The sequence below is a fragment of the Eretmochelys imbricata genome, chromosome 2 (genome assembly GCF_965152235.1).
Source record: "Eretmochelys imbricata isolate rEreImb1 chromosome 2, rEreImb1.hap1, whole genome shotgun sequence".
NCBI lineage: Eukaryota > Metazoa > Chordata > Testudines > Cheloniidae > Eretmochelys > Eretmochelys imbricata.
The window spans coordinates 101,869,317-101,889,496 of record NC_135573.1 but is presented as its reverse complement, the minus strand read 5'-3'; the positions used below and the strand labels follow the sequence as shown (position 1 = coordinate 101,889,496).

The 20,180-nt window shown below is 43.3% G+C and overlaps 1 protein-coding gene across 1 annotated transcript in view; it reads left to right on the top strand.

Annotated features, from left to right (window-relative positions):
- Positions 1–20,180, top strand: part of MBP (myelin basic protein) — a 171,171-nt gene that overhangs the window by 47,267 nt on the left and 103,724 nt on the right. The window contains exon 3 of the mRNA XM_077810528.1: positions 12,744–12,797. Coding sequence (XP_077666654.1) covers positions 12,744–12,797 — 54 coding nt within the window. The remainder of the gene's footprint in view (positions 1–12,743; positions 12,798–20,180) is intronic.

Below are 20,180 nucleotides of genomic sequence, written 5' to 3'. Positions count from 1 at the left end.
AGAGGAACTTACTATTTCTTCAGCCTTTCATACTGGGGTGGGAGGAGGAGGAGGATTTGGGCCATATTATATCTGTCTCCTCTACACTAAACCTGCTTGAATTTCTGAGATATTACCATCAGGAGAGCTGAGCCAGCATAAATGATGTTTAATCAGATTCTGCATTATGCACCATATAACTTCTGGGCTTACAGTATGGCCATAGCTAGGGGAAAAAATGTTTTAACTTGCAAATTCAGCAAATATGGCATGGAAATTAGTGCAAGGGAATAAATACAGAGATGCCTGCATGCACTATCACTTTACCAGTAACTTTTTCCTAACCATATTCACAGTTTAAAGACTGATATTTAATGTTGGACAAAGAAGGGTTTCTTTATGTAATTAGAAAAGGAGTACTTGTGGCACCTTAGAGACTAACAAATTTATTTGAGCATTCCATGGCGTATTCTTTGTGTACTCAGTAGATTGATCTTATCTGCTACTGCAGATATGAAAACATGTTTGTTTCAGTTCTAAAAACCATGTCTCCATTTATGAGCTTGTCTTTTCCACTTTGAGCTGTTTAATAACAAGTAAAATATCACAAAACATTTTTCAACAGCATGTCTGGGTTTTCCCTTCCCTCTACTGTAACATGATGGAAACAAATTTAATTGGTATTAATTGAAAAAGCTTTTGCAGAAGGAGATTGACAGTGTTTTAAAGCACAGTATTATAGGTTATCTTCAGTACATCTCAGTGTAGGCCAGTGGAGAGGATTAAGAGTCAGAAGTCTTGAGATTTACTCTCAGTTCTGCCACTGACTCAGTATGTGACATTAGGCAAGTCATTTAAGTCAAAAAGTGGCCACTGCTTTTGAGTGCCTCCATTTTTGGGTGGCCATTTGAAAGCTCTTGAATCATAATTTCAGAAGCAATCAGCACCACTCACTCCAGTGGGAGCTCTTGGTGCTCAGAATGCCTGAAAAGCAAACTCAGGGTGTCAGGCTGGGTGCCCAAAAACTGAGAGATCTGGAATCAGCAGCCAGTCTGAAAAATTTGGGCTTTAGCTTCTGTGTGCCTCCCTGTTCCCTATCTGTGTAAATAAGGTTAATATTTACCCACCTTTTTGAGATATGTATCTAATCTATTGTGCCTACAGATTCTAAGGCAGGGTGGGCAAACTTTTTGGACTGAGGCCACATCTGGGAATAGAAATTGTAGGGTGGGCCATGAATGCTCACGCAATTGGGGTTGGGATTCGGGGGGCGGGGAGGTGAGGGCTCTGGTTGGGGGTGCAGGCTCCGAGGTGGGGCCAGAATGAGGAGTTCTGGGTGTGGGAGGAGGCTCTGGGATGGGGTAGGGGAGTGGGGTGCGGCAGGAGAGGACTCTGGGTGGGGATGAAGAGTTTGGGGTGCAGGAGGATGTTCTGGGCTTGTCGAGGGGTTTGGAGTGCGATCAGTGCTGGGGTAGGGGTTTGGGGCGTGTGGAGGCGAGGGCTCCATCTGGGGGTGTGGGCTCTGGGGTGGGGCTGGGGATGAGAGATTGGGGGGGCAGGAGGGTGGGGCTAGGGAGAGGTTCGGGGTGCACGCTTCAGGTGGCCGTTACTTCAGGTGGCTCCCAGAAGCTGGCAGCGTGCAGAGCCAGAGAAGGGGCATGCTGCCTGTCCACAGGCACCGCCCCTGCAGCTCCCATTGGCTGCAGTTCCTGGCCAATGGGAGCTGCAGGGGCAGAGCTTGGGGTGGGTGCGAGTGTAGCCCCCTGGCTGCCTCTATGTGTAGGAGCCAGAGGGGGGCCACGCTGCTTCTGAGAGCCGCATAAAGCGGCCCTGATCCCCAGCTGGAGTGCCAGAGTGGGGCCATGCTGCTGCTTCTGGGAGCTGTGTAGAGCTGCCCCCGACCTTGCTCCCCGGCTGGAGTGCTGGACTGGGGCAAGCCCCAGACCCCGCTCCCCAGCGGGAGCTCGAGGGCCAGATTAAAACGGCTGGCAGGCTGGATCCAGCCCTCAGACTGTAGTTTGCCCACCCCTGTCCTAAGGCCAGAAGGACCACTGTGATCACTTTTACTCTAACCTCCTGCATAACACAGGCTAGAGAACTTTCATAAAATAAAACCTAAGGGTATGTCTGCGCTGTAGCAACAAGGTGTGATTCCCAATGCGGGTAGACAGACTTGTGCTAGCTCTGCTCCAGCTAGTGAGCTAAATCTAGCAGTGTGGATGTTGCCATGAGGGCAGTGGCTTGGGCTAACTGCCTGAGTCCAAGCCTGTCCGAATTCAGGTGGCTAGCTTGACTTGCTGTCACTGCCGCAAAGTCCACACTTTGTTTTGGAGTGCTAGCTCGAGGAGAGCTAGCGCAAAACTGTCTTGTACTGAGAATCACACGTCCTGGCTGCAGAGTAGACATACCTGTCGTGTCCACGGACCACTGTGTTTACCAGTTACTATGTTTCTTAAATAGTTTATAACAGTGAAATAAATTTATTCAAGGAGCATTGCATCTTAAGAGTTGCCTTACTGATTCAATAATCACTTATGTGAAGTAATTTGAGAAAAAATGTAGAGCCCCCCTGCAACTCCTGTCACTTTAACAGTAACTTTTTCTGACCATAATTACGGTCCTGTATCTTGACTTTTTTTCTGCAGGACTACTATAACTACTACTGTAGTACTACTGTAGAAACATTTTCTGCAGAAATAAAAACAGATGATTTAAATGACAAAATGTACTCCTATGAGCCTGATTACTGAAGTTTATTAACTTAAAGTTACCAGTGTAAACTTAACTAACTTTAATGGAGTTATCCACAATTTACTCCACCAGGAAATCAGAATCCAGTTGTGTGCGTGTGATCTAAAAACCACTGTGAGCTAGTAGGGATTTCACAAGAGCTGCTGGTACAAAACCATTCTCTTCATATTAGAGAAGTGAAATACGAATGACACAAACTGCTTAATAAAATTCAAAGGACATTTACTTTTAACCTTGGAACTGATGTCTAGGGCTTGATTTTCCTCCCATTTACGTCAGCGAGGATTTTGCTATTGACTTCTAGGGGAACAAGATAGGACCTTTAGCTGTCCTTATTTAAATAGGCCTGATTCTGTAGCCTTGCTCAGTTAATTGGGATTATTGACACTACTACCCAATGTGAGCACGGGTTGCAAAACTGGGCTCAGTGTTGAGCAGGTCCTAAAATCTACAAATCACTCATGGTGATAATCTTTTATATGAGCAGATATCCTGATTTACCAGAAATGTCACAGATTAAAGGGACTGTCCCAGCTAGTTATAATGAAAGTTGTGATCTCTTGCTTTTGTCATAATTGACCTACTAGATGTCTGTCACCCTCTCCCACTTCTTCTCTCCCACTCTTCCTTCCTTTCCCTGTCTGCTAGCTCTTCTCACCATAACCCGTATCAACTTGTGACTGTACACCCATTTCCTGATTAAAAACCAGCTGCCTGTGGGCTGAGCCCAAATGCCTCATCTTCCTCTTTGTGGTCGTCTTCCTGTGGCATTTAAAATGCAACATCACATTTTGGCTTATGGGGTGTCTTGGATGGTGCCTCATAAGTCAGAACAATGTGGAGGCAACTTGTTGATGGGTAGTTTGTATAGCTGAGCTTGTTGTCATGGTTAAGAGAGAGGCTGGAACCACTGCAGGGGAAATGAGAGGGAAAGTTGCATCTCTAAGGAGGGTATTTCTCTTTGATGTGAACCCACTTCAGTGACAATGTGCTACCCAAACCAACCTCCTCCCACCTTTCACAGGGGCATGAACCTTAAGCAGGCTATCCCCAGTTGCCAAAACTTTCTATATATCTCATCCTGTTGCAAGCCCAAGCTATTAAAATACTCCTTTATTAATAGTGTGAGATATGAAGATCTAGAGAATCTTGGGATCTCCCCAGACAATCTAACAACATTTAGGTTTCATGTCATCACAACAGTTTGATGTTTCTCTTGCTTCATATCTCACAGATACCTGTGTGGTGCACCCTCTTGCACTCTGTAAATTCTTATTTCTCCTGGGCCTTTCATATCCGTATCCACTCGTTTATTGAATTTATGGTCTGTTGGTTCAGGTTTAGGATCTTTCACTTACGTATATCACAATCTTGGTGAGTTAGCCCCAATCTAATCAGCCAAGTCAGAGGCATGTGCTCTAACACAGGCTGGCAGTATGTAGCTAGCTGATCAAGAGAAATAAAAAAAAAAAAAAAAAGTTGATCCATTATCCAACCAATAGTAGCCATTAACTGACTGCATGCAAAGAGTCATGGAACTCTTGAAGGTGCCAGCTGCTACCATCTTACTCCTTTGGCTCCAGATTATTGACTTTGTTGTTTCCTGCTGAGCTGCAGCAGCTGGCTCATCAGCGGTTCAGATGTGCCCCAGAATGTTCTTCATCAGGTGCTTCAAAGGAAGTTTCAAATAAAAACAGTTGATTAGCTACGTGCTTTGCAAAACGATCCCTAGATATCTCTGAAACACAGACTTACCTGTGCATTGCTAACTGATCTTCCCTGTTGTTGAAATTCACAGCAGAAGTGTAGCCAAGCCTTAGAATTGCAAAAGGAAAATACATGCACTATAAATACAGCTTCAGATGATATTACAAATTAACTTTCCAAAACAAAACCATAGAAAGCTAAAGTTTATGATAAATGGAAACAGTGTGTTTCCATTTATTATAAAAGCGGAAGTTAAATGTCTGATTTGCATGGTGGATATTAACCAACTTTTGATGATAAACACTTGTAAGATCTGAATTTTTGGTGAAACTCACCCCTCTGTAGAGGACCAGCACAAGGCCTGTCTTCCCGTATGCTGAATTTTGAAAGTTTAAATGTTACAAATGCCTTTATGCTGGCCCTCTGCACAGGAATGCGTTTCACAGTTAAGAGCAAGGCTCTTGTGCTGTCACTGAGAAGGTTAACGCTTTTTTATATTTATGTGTGTTCTTTGACCACTGGTTGAAGACCAATAGTCTTTCACAGTTTTTTGTTTTTGTTTTTCCACCTGTAATAGACATAGGAATTGTTGTGATTCACAGCTCTACGTTTTTCATTTCAGTTCAGAAACATGCACTGCTTTAGATGCTTGAAGTAGAAGCTACTGCTAGACAATCTTTTAATCCATTAAGGTCTTCAGGAGATCATCTCTATAGCTATACACCTTAGGAGGTGTGCAGAAGGGAAACCCCATTCCTGAAGGCCCCAAGGAAAATGAAAACTTCCAATAGGTGTCTAGCCTGCTGAGCACATAAGCTCCAGAGCCCTGGTCTTGTAGAACTTGAAGCTCTGCTGGGATGATATCCTGCCCTCCCCACTTCCCCCCCAGCTGCCCCTTTATTTCTCTTCTGGCCCCCTTCACAGTTATCCTGAGAGATGGGTCTACAATTTCAGGCTACGCTGACATTTTTACGGAGCCGCTACTGTGCTGAAAGCACCACTAAAAGGGGAATCCCGGGGAACTGCTGGCTGGGGGATGCCTTGGCCAACCTATTGTAGCCATGCAGCCTGGGATCCCAATGAGAGGGTGTGTGGAAGGACAGAGTACCCCAAAGTTAATGCACAGGCACATTTTCTCTGCAGATCCCCTGCCCTCCCCTGGGATCCATGGTTTTTATGATTGGAAGTAGCCTTGCCCCCTGGCGAGTCTTACCATCTATCCTGGTGTTCGACTGGACACTTAGGCCAAATGCTTCCTTACAGTTACTCTACTTACACTAGGAATGAATTTAGCTTAATGGTGTTCTGTCAGAAAACCCTGATTCTTAATTAAGTACATAACTAATTAGCACTGTGTCTTCAATGTCATTTATTTAGTTTTATGAGAGCTGGTAGTTGAGAGGGAAGCAACTGTGGGATTCTTGGCTGGCATCTGAGAGAGTGGAGGAAGCATGTTTACATCTAGTTAAATAGATTTACCGTGATAAGGAAGGGCTTGGCGCTCCATGGTAGATGAGATGCAGAGTACAGAATGGATTTTTTTATATTAACTCTGCACCCCTAACACAGCAAATCTAATGTGTTTAGGAGGGTTGACGTTATTTGAGGAGCAATATGTCATAGGGAAATGCAACCTAGATGGAGCTACTATAATGTGGGTGCAAAACTGGTTGGAAAACCATTCCCAGAGAGTAATCATCAGTGGTTCACTGTCATACTGGAAGGGCATAATGAGTGGGGTCCCACAGGGATCAGTTCTGCGTCTGGTTCTGTTCGATATCTTCATTAATGATTTAGATAATGGCATAGAGAGTACACTTATAAATTTTGCGGACGATACCAAGCTGGGAGGGGTTGCAAGTGCTTTGGAGGATAGGATTACAATTCAAAATGATCTGGACAAACTGGAGAAATGGTCTGAAGTAAATAGGATGAAATTCAAGAAGGATAGAAGCAAGTACTCCGTTTAGGAAGGAACAATCAGTTGCACACATACAAAATGGGAAATGACTGCCTAGCAAGGAGTACTGCGGAAAGAGATCCTAGGGGTCATAGTGGACCATAAGTTAAATATGAGTCAACAATGTAACACTGTTGCAAAAAAAAGCGAACATCATTCGGGACTCGGGGGCGATTTAAAGGGCCCAGGGCTCCAGCTGCCGCTACCGCAGCGGGGCCCCGGGCCCTTTAAATCACTGAGGAGCCCTAGTGGCTGCCGACTGCCACCGCTACCCCAGGGCTTGGGCAGCAGGGTTCAGGCGGGGATTTGAAGGCCTGGGGCGGTAGCGGGGGCTGGAGCTCTGGGGCCCTTTAAATCCCCGCCAGAGCCCCGCTGCCACTACCCCAGGGCTTTAAATTGCTGTCTGGGAAAGCCGGTCCCGGTACGGCGCACTGGCTCTTACCGGTACGCTGTACCAGGGCGTACCGGCTTACTTGCTCAGTTTTGCTGCTTAGATACCAGGTAGGATCCTGTTGCTTGGGGAAAAGCCGCAACCATAAGGTTTTGCAGTTCTCTTGATCAGAGGCTAATGCAGCTAATTTAAAACCTTTGAAATGGCTCACAGTTGATTTTTTTTTCACTTGAAAGGAAGAATCAGGTGCTGCCTAGGTGCAATGAGAGCAGGCTTAGTGACCTGACCTAGGTAATTTTGACTCATTACAGCATTACTAGTGTCATAAATATAAAGGGAAGGGTAAACCCCTTTGAAATCCCTCCTGGCCAGGGGAAAGCTCCTCTCACCTGTAAAGGGTTAAGAAGCTAAAGGTAACCTCGCTGGCACCTGACCAAAATGACCAATGAGGAGACAAGATACTTTCAAAAGCTGGGAGGAGGGAGAGAGACAAAGGGTCTGTGTGTCTGTCTATATGCTGGGTCTTTGCCGGGGATAGACCAGGAATGGAGTCTTAGAACTTTTAGTAAGTAATCTAGCTAGGTATGTGTTAGATTATGATTTCTTTAAATGGCTGAGAAAAGAATTGTGCTGAATAGAATAACTATTTCTGTCTGTTTATCTTTTTTGTAACTTAAGGTTTTGCCTAGAGGGGTTCTCTATGTTTTTGAATCTAATTACCCTGTAAGATATCTACCATCCTGATTTTACAGGGGGGATTTCTTTATTTCTATTTACTTCTATTTTTTATTAAAAGTCTTCTTGTAAAAAACTGAATGCTTTTTCATTGTTCTCAGATCCAAGGATTTGGGTCTGTGGTCACCTATGCAAATTGGTGAGGCTTTTTATCCAACATTTCCCAGGAAAGGGGGGGTGCAAGTGTTGGGAGGATTGTTCATTGTTCTTAAGATCCAAGGGTCTGGGTCTGTAGTCACCTAGGCAAATTGGTGAGGCTTTTTACCAAACCTTGTCCAGGAAGTGGGGTGCAAGGTTTTGGGAAGTATTTTGGGGGGAAGGACGCGTCCAAACAGCTCTTCCCCAGTAACCAGTATTTGGTGGTGGTAGAGGCCAGTCCAAGGACAACGGGTGGAATATTTTGTACCTTGGGGAAGTTTTGACCTAAGCTGGTAAAGATAAGCTTAGGAGGTTTTTCATGCAGGTCCCCACATCTGTACCCTAGAGTTCAGAGTGGGGGAGGAACCTTGACAACTAGTAAGACGGTACAATTGCAGCCTAAGAGTTTTTGGTCTATTAAATCAGTGGTTCTCAACCAGGAGTACATGTACCCCTGAGGATACGTGGAGGTCTTCCAGGGGGTACATCAACTCATTTAAATGTTTGGCTAGATTTACAACAGGCTACATGAAAAGCACTAGCAAAGTCAGTACAAACTAAAATTTCATACAGACAATGGCTCGTTTATACTGCTCTATATACTATCCACTGAAATGTAAGTACAATATTTATATTCCAATTGATTTATTTTATAATTATACGGTAAAAATGACAAAGTAAGCAATTTTTCAGTAATAGTGTGTTGTGACACTTCCGTATTTTTATGTCTGATTTTGTAAGCAAGTAGTTTTTAAGTGAGATGAAGCTTCGGGTACGCAAGACAAATCAGACTTCTGAAAAGGGTACAGTAGTCTGGAAAGGCTGATAGCCACTGTATTAAATATTACAGCTTTGGTAATTGTAACTGAATCCTCTGCATGTATCAGCAATTCCACAACTGACATGTTTTTTATGCAATTTTTATTAAAATTTGGACCATGGATGAATTTTAAATAAATCTAACTAAATATAAATAAATGTAGTGTCAAATTCAACCTGTGGTTTGTTCTGCTGGAGGGCCCCATTGGCAGAAATCCACCAGGGGAAGAGGTTGTGGTAGAACAGAGCAACTACAAGTTCCCTTGTTCCACTGCTTGGGGGCAGCACTGGAAAGGAAATTGTTGTGTGCCTTTGTTCAGTGTGTCCCTGCAGTAGTTCCTGCTCCTGGAAGGAGTTAAAGCCACCCACTTTCTTTTGATGGGATCTCCGAGGCAGGATAACAGTCAAAACACCTCCTGTCCTCTTTCTCTCTCATAGTAAATTCTCTGATTGGGGGAACATTTAATCTCAGTCGTGCAAATATAATGCTTACCTCCCTGCATCAGGTTTTCTCATTCTGGCCCATCTACAGTATTTGGCATAAATATTAGCACCATAATGTGTTTGCAGTAATGCAAAATTCTGCTTATGCACAAGGGTTACTAAGCTACAGTTGCTGTGGGAAATAGAATTTTGAACTCTGATGTCTCTGCATGTAAAATTGCAACTCAGACATTGCATTAACATAGGTTTTTCACATTTAATTAGTGTAATCAGTATACTGTGAGTTGTGCATAAGCAAAACCAGAGTCTTATGCAAAAAAAAAAGCAACAGCTCATGAGGGCTAATCAAACCCCAAGAACCTGAAAGACTTCTCCTGCAGCAGCTGGAGCAGCAGCAGCAGTACGGTAGACAGGAGACAAAATCCATCCTTTCCACATTTCCTGATCTACTTGAGAGATGCGCGCGCGCTCTCTCTCTCTCTCTCTCTGTGCCAAACTGCATGAGCTGCAGTCTTATTGGTATAGATGAGAATGGGCTGTTGCTGGCTGGTCATTTGCTGTGAGGGTATCCACAACTTTGGAATCCATTCCCTAGATACAGAGCTAATTCCCCACTCCCCGCCATCCCAACCCCGCACTAAAAATACTTGGAGGAGAGAAGGGAATTTGTTGGAATGGAGGGTGGCATGAGTTTTTAGGTTGTTTAGTGTGTTGGTGGATTATATTTAATTGTACTTCTGCACTTCAGGTATATTTGGGGATTAATTTTGTTGAATTTTAAAATTATATCAGAGATGCCTAGAGTTTATGGGTAGATGCTCTTTATTTAGTGTGTGTACCTAAATCTATATAACAACACATAGCTGCTATTATAATACTGTGAATAATTTTTGGTTTTGTTTTTTAATTCTTGTGGAACTAAGTAACATTCGTAACAACTGAGAAGTAATATAGCTGTGACTTGATAATGAATGGTGCTTACTGGGACTTAATGACCAATATTTGTCATTGTCATGTCAATCAATGTCATTTGTCATATCAGTGTTTAATATAATCTAGCAACTTTGCAAAATTCTCTTCACCAATGGCAATTGATCTTCCCCTTTAGTCATTTCACTATCGGCATCATAAAGGCAGGTATGTTGATTTTTATGCCTGGGATAGTAAATGGACCTGGCACTTTTGCCACGCCGTTGTTCTAAGGCATTGTCTAGTTGTTTCTCTTGCCTGGATGTGAGATGGTATTGTCGTGGTTCAGGTCTAACTGCACTTCTGAGACCTTCTGTGGTGTCTCTCTCTAAGAGTATCCCTTCCAGGTTTGAGACCTCGACCCTTTACTGGGATCCCTGGAGTGGAATCCTGTGATTCTCCCACTCTTAGACTGAGTGCTGGGCTACAGTACTTCATGTACCAACTGTGATTGCTCAGCTGTTTTCCCCTTAGGGAGTTGGCACCTGTGGTGAATGCAGTGACTCAAAACAGCCTTTTCTAAATAAAGTGTTGTTTAATCTCAATAGTAGGAAGAAAGCATAAGGAGAGAAAAGGGTTCTTAAAACAACACAGAGTCTACATGCATATCTATCTTAGTAAGAATCTCCCCATTGGTACTCTTATAGGTTTATCTTACCAGATGCCCCTACTTCTGGGGACTGGGGTTCATTCTCCTTTCTGTCAGTTTTTGTCTCTCCCCCTTGTGTTTCAGACTTGTCCATTTATCAGCCCCAAAGTTCTTTCTTCCAGTTTCCCACATGGAGGCCCCCTTGTATACTTGAGGATCACCCCCCACCCCTGGGGTTATCAGCCAGACAGGTGACCTTAGTGTGGTCTGAGGTAAACTTTGAAGGAGGTGATGCCTACATTGTCCCTTTAAATATGGTAAATGGGGCTATCTGAAACTCCTGCCCCCTTTCCTGTAGAAATTCCTGCTGGAATTAAGCCCTGGTAGTCATGTAATGAACAGCAAAATAACAAACAGAGGGACATATAATATTCATAAAATGTTACAGGTAGCTCCCATGTCTTTCACAGGTAATGTCTTCATTCAGTTAAACTGGCAGAAGCTCCTGCGGGTACCTATCTGATTAGAGGAAAATCATGTCCAATTATGAAGTTTAACATTGTGATTTGTGTAACCTGTTAAAAGGATGTAGTGACTCTTATAGATATTGGATTCTATTTATGTTATTTTTGTCTCTTTGCAGAAGAATATATTACATTCCGGCTAACACTTTATTCTGCAACTGTAGGCTGCCTGTACGTATATGCCTGCTTGATCCAGATTGCCTTGCATGTTCGGTTTTGCAGCTATGGCTGGTCTGTCATTTAACTGTCAAGGCACTTCAGTTAAATTATTTCCTTCTCCTGCAACAACTAAAAGGGGCACAGTTCTGTTGTTGGACAGCCTCTCAGGTGCACTAACTAGCCAGCATATACTGAATCCCATGCTATTTAGTAGAACTCGAGTAAAGATGCAGAAATTTTGTCACATCTTGCTAGTAATCCAAAGAAATATGAGCTGCTGTGCTCACTTAAGGACCAGATCCTCCCTGTTGTTCTGCAGGTGGTGCTTGGGGGGGATGCGGAGGGCAGAGGGGAATTGTTCCAGACTCTGGAGCCTCTCTGTGGCCACTACTGGCCTGAGGCTACAGAATGCCCTTCTGCTCCCTATCTCTTAATCTGTGGGAGGTGTTTGGGATTGGAGCAGGAGAAGTTGCCAGTGGTTCCACCAGCGTCACCCCAGATACCCTCCCACCCTGACGACCCTTGTGCTGTTTCTCAAAGCGTCATTATGTTGATATGTGGGCGGAGTCTCTAAGGGTATGTATACATAGTAAAAGCTGCGAATGAGCTAGTCTGCCTGAGCTAACGTGAATCCACCTTGTATGTGAAGGCAGCTGGCTTCAGCATGGGTAGTGCAAACCCAGTGAGGACTCTGGGAATGTAATCCATTAGCCCACCCTGAAGACTGAATTGTTCTCACTTCATTGCTATTGTTACCCAGGTTAGGCGGCTTCAAGCTAGCTTCGGTAGGCTAGCCTGTGAACAGTTTTTGTTGTGTAGACCTACCTTACGACTCCTAAGTACCCCGCTGTTTAGCTTCACAAATCCTGTCCAACTCCAGCACATACAATTCATTGGCCTCTCTGCATTTGTGGTGGCTGGGGAAGGACTTGTGCCCAACACATTCATCATGCTTTATTTGCCAACCAAGTTACAGTACAAAAGCCTCTAGTTAATAGTTAAAGAGCACTTTATTTTTCATGGCAAGAGATACCAATTTTTTAATTGGTACACCTTTAAAATATACCTACAGATTTGGGTCACAAACGTTGTTAACACAGCATCACTAGGACTAAAATAGGTCACAAATACCGACCTGTGGAGCAAATCAGCGTGAAGTACATGTGTGAATAGAGTTATAGAAGTGCCTGAGAGTGGGCTTGTAATCTTGGAATTAGCTGAGGCTTCTTTATTTTAGGTCACAGGGTCTCAGCCAATGATTAGTTGATCAGGTGTAATAAAAATTACCTTTCGGTCAGCTACTGTAAGAGGGCAATGGGAAGAAACTAGTATAAATCCTATCAGTTTTGTCTCAGCCATATTTTGTTTGTCAGTCTGAGAAGTAATAAATATCTGTATTGTATAGGATATTTTCTTTAAGAGGTAGACATTAGGGTGTTCATGTTTTAGAAAATATACAGCAGCATATTTCTCTATCTCGCATGCACACGAGCACATGCACACACAGAGTGAGGCGCAATCGTATGTAAGGAATGGACTAGATAACTTCATGGGCCTTTTTCCATCTCTACTTTTTAGGATTCTGTGATCATCTCCACTGAGGTAGGACCAAGTACACCTAGACCATCCCTGGTAGGTATTTGTCTAACTTGTTCATTAAAACCTCCAGTGACATGGATTCCACAACCTCCCTTGGCAATCTATTCCAGTACTTAACTTACTTAACTGTAAGGATAGTTTTCTTCATATCCAACCTAAATCTCCCTTGCTGCAGATTAGGCCAATTACTGCTTGTCCTTCCTTCAGTGGACATGGGGAACATCATCCTCTTTATAACAGCCCTTAATGTATTTTGAAGACTAGTATCAGTTCCGCCCCCCCCCCCCCCGTAGTCATCTTTTCCCAAGACAAAACATAACCCTGTGTTCCTCATAGGTCAGGTTTTTAAACCTCTGACCATTTTTGTTGCTCTCCTCTGGACTCTCTCCAATTTGTCCACACCTTTCTTAAAGTATGATGCCAAAAACTGGCCACAAGACTCCAGCTGAAGACTCACCTGTGCAGAGTATAGTGGAAGAATTCCCTCCCATATCTTGCATATTGAACTCCTCCTGCTACTACCCCACAGAATATTAACCTTTTTTGCAACTCAGGCACATTGTTGGTTCATATTCAGTTTGAGATCCACTACAATTCACGGATCCTTTTCTGAAGTATTGCCTAGCCAGTTATTCCCCATTTTGTTTTTGTGTATTTGACTTTTTCCTTCCTAAATGTTGTACTGTGCACTCGTTAATTTTTTTTCGGACCATTTCTCCAATTTCTTAAGGTCATCTTGAACTCTAATCCTGTTCTCCAGAGTGCTTGCAACCCCTCCTAGTTGGTGTCATCCACATGTTTCATAAGGATACCTTATCCAAGTCATTAATGTAAATAGTGAATTGTACCAGACCCAGAACTGAACCCTGTAGGACCCCATTAGTTACACCTTCCCAGTTTGACAGCAAACCTTTGATAACTATTTCTTTGCATATGATTTTTCAACCAATACTACTTGACATTAATTTCATTTAGACCACATTTCCCTGGTTTGCTTAAGAAAATGTTGTGTGAGACTGTGTCAAAAGCTTTACTAAAATCAAGATATATCATGTCTACTGTTGTCCCCATCCATTAGGTGAGTAACCGTGTCAAAGGAGGAAATTAGGTTGGTTTGGCATGATATTTTTCTTGACAAATTCGTGTTAGCTGTTACTCATCAGCTTATCCTCTAGTTGTTTATGATAGTTTCGTAATTTATTCCAGTATCTTTCCAGGTATTAAAGTTCGGCTAACTGGTTCTCAGTTCCCTGGTACCTCTGTTCCCCTTTTAAAAGAGAGGTACTATTTTTTCCCTTCTCCAGTTATCTGGGACTTCACCCATACTTTGTGAGTTCTCAAAGATAATGGCTAATCATTCAGAGATTGCTTCAGCCAGCTCCTTAAATACCCTAGGATGGATTTCGTCAGGCTTCCGCTGACATCTAACTTACTACTTACATAAATTGCATCTAACTTATCTAAACAGTCTTTAACCTGTTCTTTCCCTATTCTGCTTTGTGTTCCTTCCTCCTTCTTGTTTATGTTAATTATATTAAGCATCTGGTCACAATTAATACTTTTAGTGAAGACTGAAGCAAAATAGGCATTAAACACCTCAGCTTTCTTGGTGTCATCCATCGTTGCTCTCCTTCACGGCAAAGTAGTAAATGACTGTTTCTGTTCACTCCTGGTATTGCTGCTGCTTCTGCCTGTACGTGTGCCTGGATGTTCCATTGCCATCAATCCTGTGAATTCTGTATATTACTAAAACAGAGGCCAAATACTGTACATTTTTACAGTAAATCAAAATTTCTGTATTTCCGAGGTCTTTCTTTTGTTTTGACTCTAAATCTCTGGGCAGTATTTCCAGGGCCGGATTAAGGCAGGGACTTTAGGGGCTGCAGCCCAGAGCCCCAGCTCAAGGGGGGCCCCACAAAAAGTAAACACAGGCAGCGATCTCCGGGCCACTACAAGGGGCACTCAGGCTGCCTGCCTGCATACTGTGGCCCCCCCCGCTTCCAGAAGCGGCTGGCTACTGGCACGTCTCTGCGGCCCCTGGCGGGGGGGGCGGGGGAGGCAGTGGAGGTGGCTCCGCGTGCTGTTCCTGCCCCCAGCACCATCCCCGCAGCTCCCATTGGCCGGGAACCGGTCAATGGGAGCTACGGGGGCAGCACTTGCGGGCGCGGGCAGCGCGTGGAGACCCGCTGCCCACTCTCCCCAGGGGCCGCAGAGACGTGCTAGCAGCCAGTCGCTTCCAGGAGAGGAATGGGGCTATGGCAGGCAGCCTAACGCCTGCTGCACCGCTGGCTGGGAGCTGCCTGTGGTAAGCGCCTCCTGGCCGGAGACTGCGCCTCGCACTCTCTCCCGCACCCCTCAACACCCTGCCCCAGATCAGAATCCCCCTCCTGCACCTCAATCCCCTGCCCAAGCCCCTTCCTGCACCAAACTCCCTCCAAGGAAGTATACAGGGTCCCCACAAAATCTAATAGCCCCAGGCTCACAGGAGAGTTAATCTGGCGCTGAGTTTCTCATATCCTCTGGAACCACAGTATATTATAAGAGTGCTTCCTTGCTTCCTCAAATTTGCCCTTGAGACATTCAGAAGGGGTGAGAGCAGTTTTTGTATAATGAAGCATACATGTGTGGCTATTTGGAAGATATGAAAGAAAAATGCTTTCTTGTCATGGTCTTGTTTTGTAATGTAGCTGAAACCTATTCATGTAGTAGAAAAACCTTCCCTATTTCCAGATGAGTAATAGTGTCTATTTGCAGATGAATCAGCTGTCACCTGGGAGTGGGAGGCACTCCCAGGTATGATATTTGAGTGAATCATTTCCCGGACACACAATCCTTGCCTTAACTCAAGTTCATAGTAATATATAAGATAGAGAATCAATTGTTTTGCTTTATTTTTTCTACTTTACAGATATAAAAAACTTGTTCATTGTTGCTAAAGAACTAAATTTTATGTAGTATGTTGCTAGTTTGGAACACGTTTTCATGATTTTTTTTTTTTACTTGAATTTAGGTAAATATTAACATGTTTTCATTTGTAAACATTGACATTCATATTGTACTCTTAGTCCATATGGTATTATTTAATGTACATACCAGAAGAGGGCAGCCTTCTCCACAGGAGGCCTGCTTTAAGTATTTCACACTGAAAAGCAAGTAATGGTTTGGAGACAGAAACTTTTGAATTCAAATCCCAGCTCTGACACTGATGGACTGTGTGGTCTGGGCAAATCCCTCCGTCTGTGTCTCTTTCTCCGTCTATGAACAGTGAAGAGTATTATTTTCTTATCCGTCTAAAGGGGTCTATCTGAGGATTAATTGATGTTTGCACAGTGCAGTCCGTCAAAGGGTCAACTAAACATTGATGGTGCAGTTGCCTAAAAATAAATCATTAGAAAATCTGTCCGGGGACCTGCCCAGAGTGAGCATTTATACAGCACTTGTAATTTCATCGTTGGTAATTTTTACCTCTGAGACTTCCCTATTCCCTTCTGAGAGATGTGGGAGTTTTACTGTTTGTACAAAAGTACTAACATATTCTATTTAATATTGCCACTTTTTGTTAACCTTTCTGTTGTGTGTTGCAATGATTATCCGGAGATTTAGCTTAATCTGTTTACATTCATACAGATGTCTGTAATCCTATGCGCTGTTGCGTTTGGTAACTGTAGTGCATTGCTCTGCCATATGCTTTAACAGCCATGTTATCATTTTATCAGTATTGTTTCTCCACTGAGTTCAAAAAACAAAACCAGAAAAATAAAACAGACTTTGCTTTTGCATGAGTCATAGATGTTATGACCTTTACACAGTCTCTGACAGTTTTGTTCCCTATGTATTAACCATGCTGCCCATGCAAAAGCCAGTTCTTCTGTGTAGGTAGGTAGTAAGGTTATTGTGAAAGTCCGTTTCCATCATCTGGAGTCTAGAGTTCTGATTTTCACTTCTGGGAGCACCACAAAATGTCCTTTTCTCAGCCCCTGCTCCTGCCATTAAACCCATATGTTCAGTCCTGCTTTCCTGTGAGGAGTCCTGTTGAAACCAATGGGGTTCATTGCAGATACAGACATTTGTCTGGATATATCCGGTTACAGGACTGGACCTGACTGAGTGCTTGATACAGACTTTCGGAGCAGGCTATACTGCACATCTGGAGGAGAACTGGGTATCTAACATCTCAATAAATATTATAAAACAACAGTATAATTGCTCAATTAAGCACGGTGATCTTGCTGATACAGAGGCACCATATGGGGGAATGGTTACCTCAGTAAGGGCTTACTCTTCACCTGACACTGGCTTCTGAAGCCATCTGTATAAAAGAACCTTAGGAAACCAAAAAGGGAAGTAGGGTTGGCCCTCTCTATCCATCTTGCTTGTTTGCTTTTAATTGGCTCATTTTTCTTATAGTGAAGTGTTTGGTGGGGAGGGTTCTTTTGCATTGTTTGTGTCTTTATATTAGGAGGGGATGTATTATATTATTGATCCCCAAGTATCAAAATTAATCCAGACAGTTCCCAGAATAGTGCATGACAGCTGGAAAAGTTCAGTAACACATCTGCTCTTTAGATGTGCATTTTTAATATATTTTATGGCCTACTGAGGTTTTTCTCTTTGTAGGGTGGGTTTGTTGGTTGGGATTTTATTTTTGTGTTAATTTAGGTCTACAAGATTAAAGTGATTATTTCAGTTTACAAGGCCCATTGTAATCTCTTCACCCAATATTCATCTGATCTGCTGTTTGTGTAGTAGTGTGTATATGTTTCAGTGCGAGTGCTCCTGGGCTCTACAATACTTTTCTTGCTATGCTGTTTGTGTAGGGTAAGGAGAGCAGGAATTGGCTAGGTCATGTAAGGGCCTGACCAAATCCAGGCCGTGTGCTTGTCCATATTACATTTTGTTATGGCATTTTTGTTTGCCTTTGGTGCCTGAATCCTTAGACTTCTAATGAATTCACTGGATTAAGTCCAAAGACTGTACACTCTCTGAGTCAGGGAGTCTATTTGTATTGTTTAAAAAGTGCTTGTAAATAGGTAGGGTTTACAAACAAAGAATAGTTATGTTAAGGAACCCCAACATTAAAAGAATATTAATGACGAAAAGTCAAGCACTTAAAAGTTAGGAAATGACAGAAATACGGTTGATAGTGCGACATCAGTTCAGCCCCCTCATGTGTATGCTCTATGATAATTTTTAACTGCATGGTCCCATACTATTTTTTCCACATGTCCCGTGCTTCATTCAGTGACTAACTTGTCAAGTCAATATTTCTGTCATGTTCAGTTCATGACCCCAGACACGTTTAATACACGCTATCCAAATTCTGCTCTGAATACATAATTACTGATTCCTTCATGGGTGTTTCTAATGGTCCTTTGGGCATATTATGTGAGTGCTTCATAATCATTAATTAAGTTATCTTCACTACACCCCTCCGAGATACAGAGTGGCAGTGTGCAGGTGGAGAACTGAGGCATGGTGATTAGAGCAAAAATTGTCTTGAGCCCTCTAGACTGTGATTTTTTCAGCATACTTTTGGCATTTTATATGTTTGAAGTACAGCTCCAGTTGATTTCAGTTGCATTTGTGAGTGCTCAGCACTTCTGCAAATTTAGCCCCAAGTATCTCATATTGGGCATCCAAAAAATGAGGAACACAGTAGAAAAATGTGAAAAGTTTTGTTTAAATTCCTTGCCCAACATTACACAGGAAATCTGTAGCACAGGCAGGGATAGAATCCAGTTCTCCAGGACAGGAGACCATCTTTCTCTTCCTATAATTCCCTACTTCTTTCATTGCACACCTTCTAACTTTTGCAACAAATGGAGCAGAGGTCCCACAGACTAAAGCCTCATTCCTTACACAGTCCTGATCCATTTGAGCTCTGTCCGTCCAGCGCACTGAATGCTCCAGAGGTCCTAGGGAGGGGGAAAAATGTATATGATCATAATGCATATGCACCAGGAGATAGCATTATGGTTGCACAGATAAACTTAATTCTTGCATTTGCTAACTTCAAGTGCTTGACTTTGCAACCTTAATCATGTTCTTCTAATTAATTGTGTGTGTGTGTGCGTGTGTGTGTGCGCGCGCTCGCGCGCAATTTCCTAATTAAAAAAACAAAATCAAACAACCCCAAATGAAGAAAACAGAAATTCCATCATGGGGAACCATATTAATCCACAGATAGGGACATCAGCAGGACTTAGACCTTTAGATGTACAGCATGGATCGCTATCGCTTGAGGTAATGTAGGAGTAGTATTAGTAATAGGTTGTTATCCTGAACGTGAAAGAGGCCGGAAAAGGGGATGGGTCATTTTGTCAGTGTGTTGCAGAGAGATTTGCTGACAGCAGAGGCATGGTGAGATTGAGGAATCCTGGGTTCAATTCTAGGTTATGTAAGGGAGTGTGCTATAGTGGTTACAGGCCCATTTACCTGTCTCTGTACTCTTCTGCTCATAACCATTCCACCCTGGCTCCTGTTCCTGTCCCCTTCTTCTCTTATCCACCCCTGCAGCTCTTCCCTCCCGCCTACCTCCTTTCCTACCCCTCTTCCCCATCAGCTCCTATCCAACTCCTCATTCTGGCTCCTGCCTCCCTCCCCTTCTGCTTCTATTCCAACTCCCTCATCTTTCCCCCTATCCATTCCTCACGCCTCTCTGGATTCCAGTGTGACTGCTGCCTCCTCCTGCAGTGGGGCCATTGACCACAAAAGACAGAATTTCCCTGCTCTCAGTTCCTGTGATGCCACCATGGCTCATAGCAGCTGGGAGCAGAAATTTACCAGGAAAGTCCTCTTCAGCCCCTGCATCCCTGAGCTAGAGCATGCTCAGCCCTGATTGAGTCTTCAGAGAATTTAGCTGCCAAACTCTGACTTAAAGTCCCTACTGAGTGTGTGCAAACTGTTTTTTTTCATAGGATTAAAACTTAGACAAATTGGGGCATGGTTTTTCACAGGCGCAAGGCAAAGGGCACATCCCTCACACCAGGGTGGGGACTCTGCCAAATTTCAAGACCCCACCTCCAAGTATGGAGGCACTAGAGCTTCTCAGTGAAATGGTGGTAAGAATTTGTGAACATGGGCGAAGTGATGTGTTTTTTCTTTAATCTTGTTCTCGGAAACAGCTGAACTGCTTTAGCTGAAGCTTTTTTATATATTTTTTAAATCACTTGGCATGGAAAACTTCAGCTAATATGGCTAAAGTTTATAAAGTTCTAACCACTTTGAACAGGGTCTTATAATGGGGCGTGTCAAGCAATTTCTACTACATATGCAGCAACCCCTTGCTCCCTTGTGCCACAGAGCTGCTATATTATCCCTCACCTTTCCCATGAAGATGGGCAATAATGTGCAGAACCCTGGCTTTTCCCAAACCAAATGCATCAGCTAGTACAGCCACATGGGAGAAGAATGCTT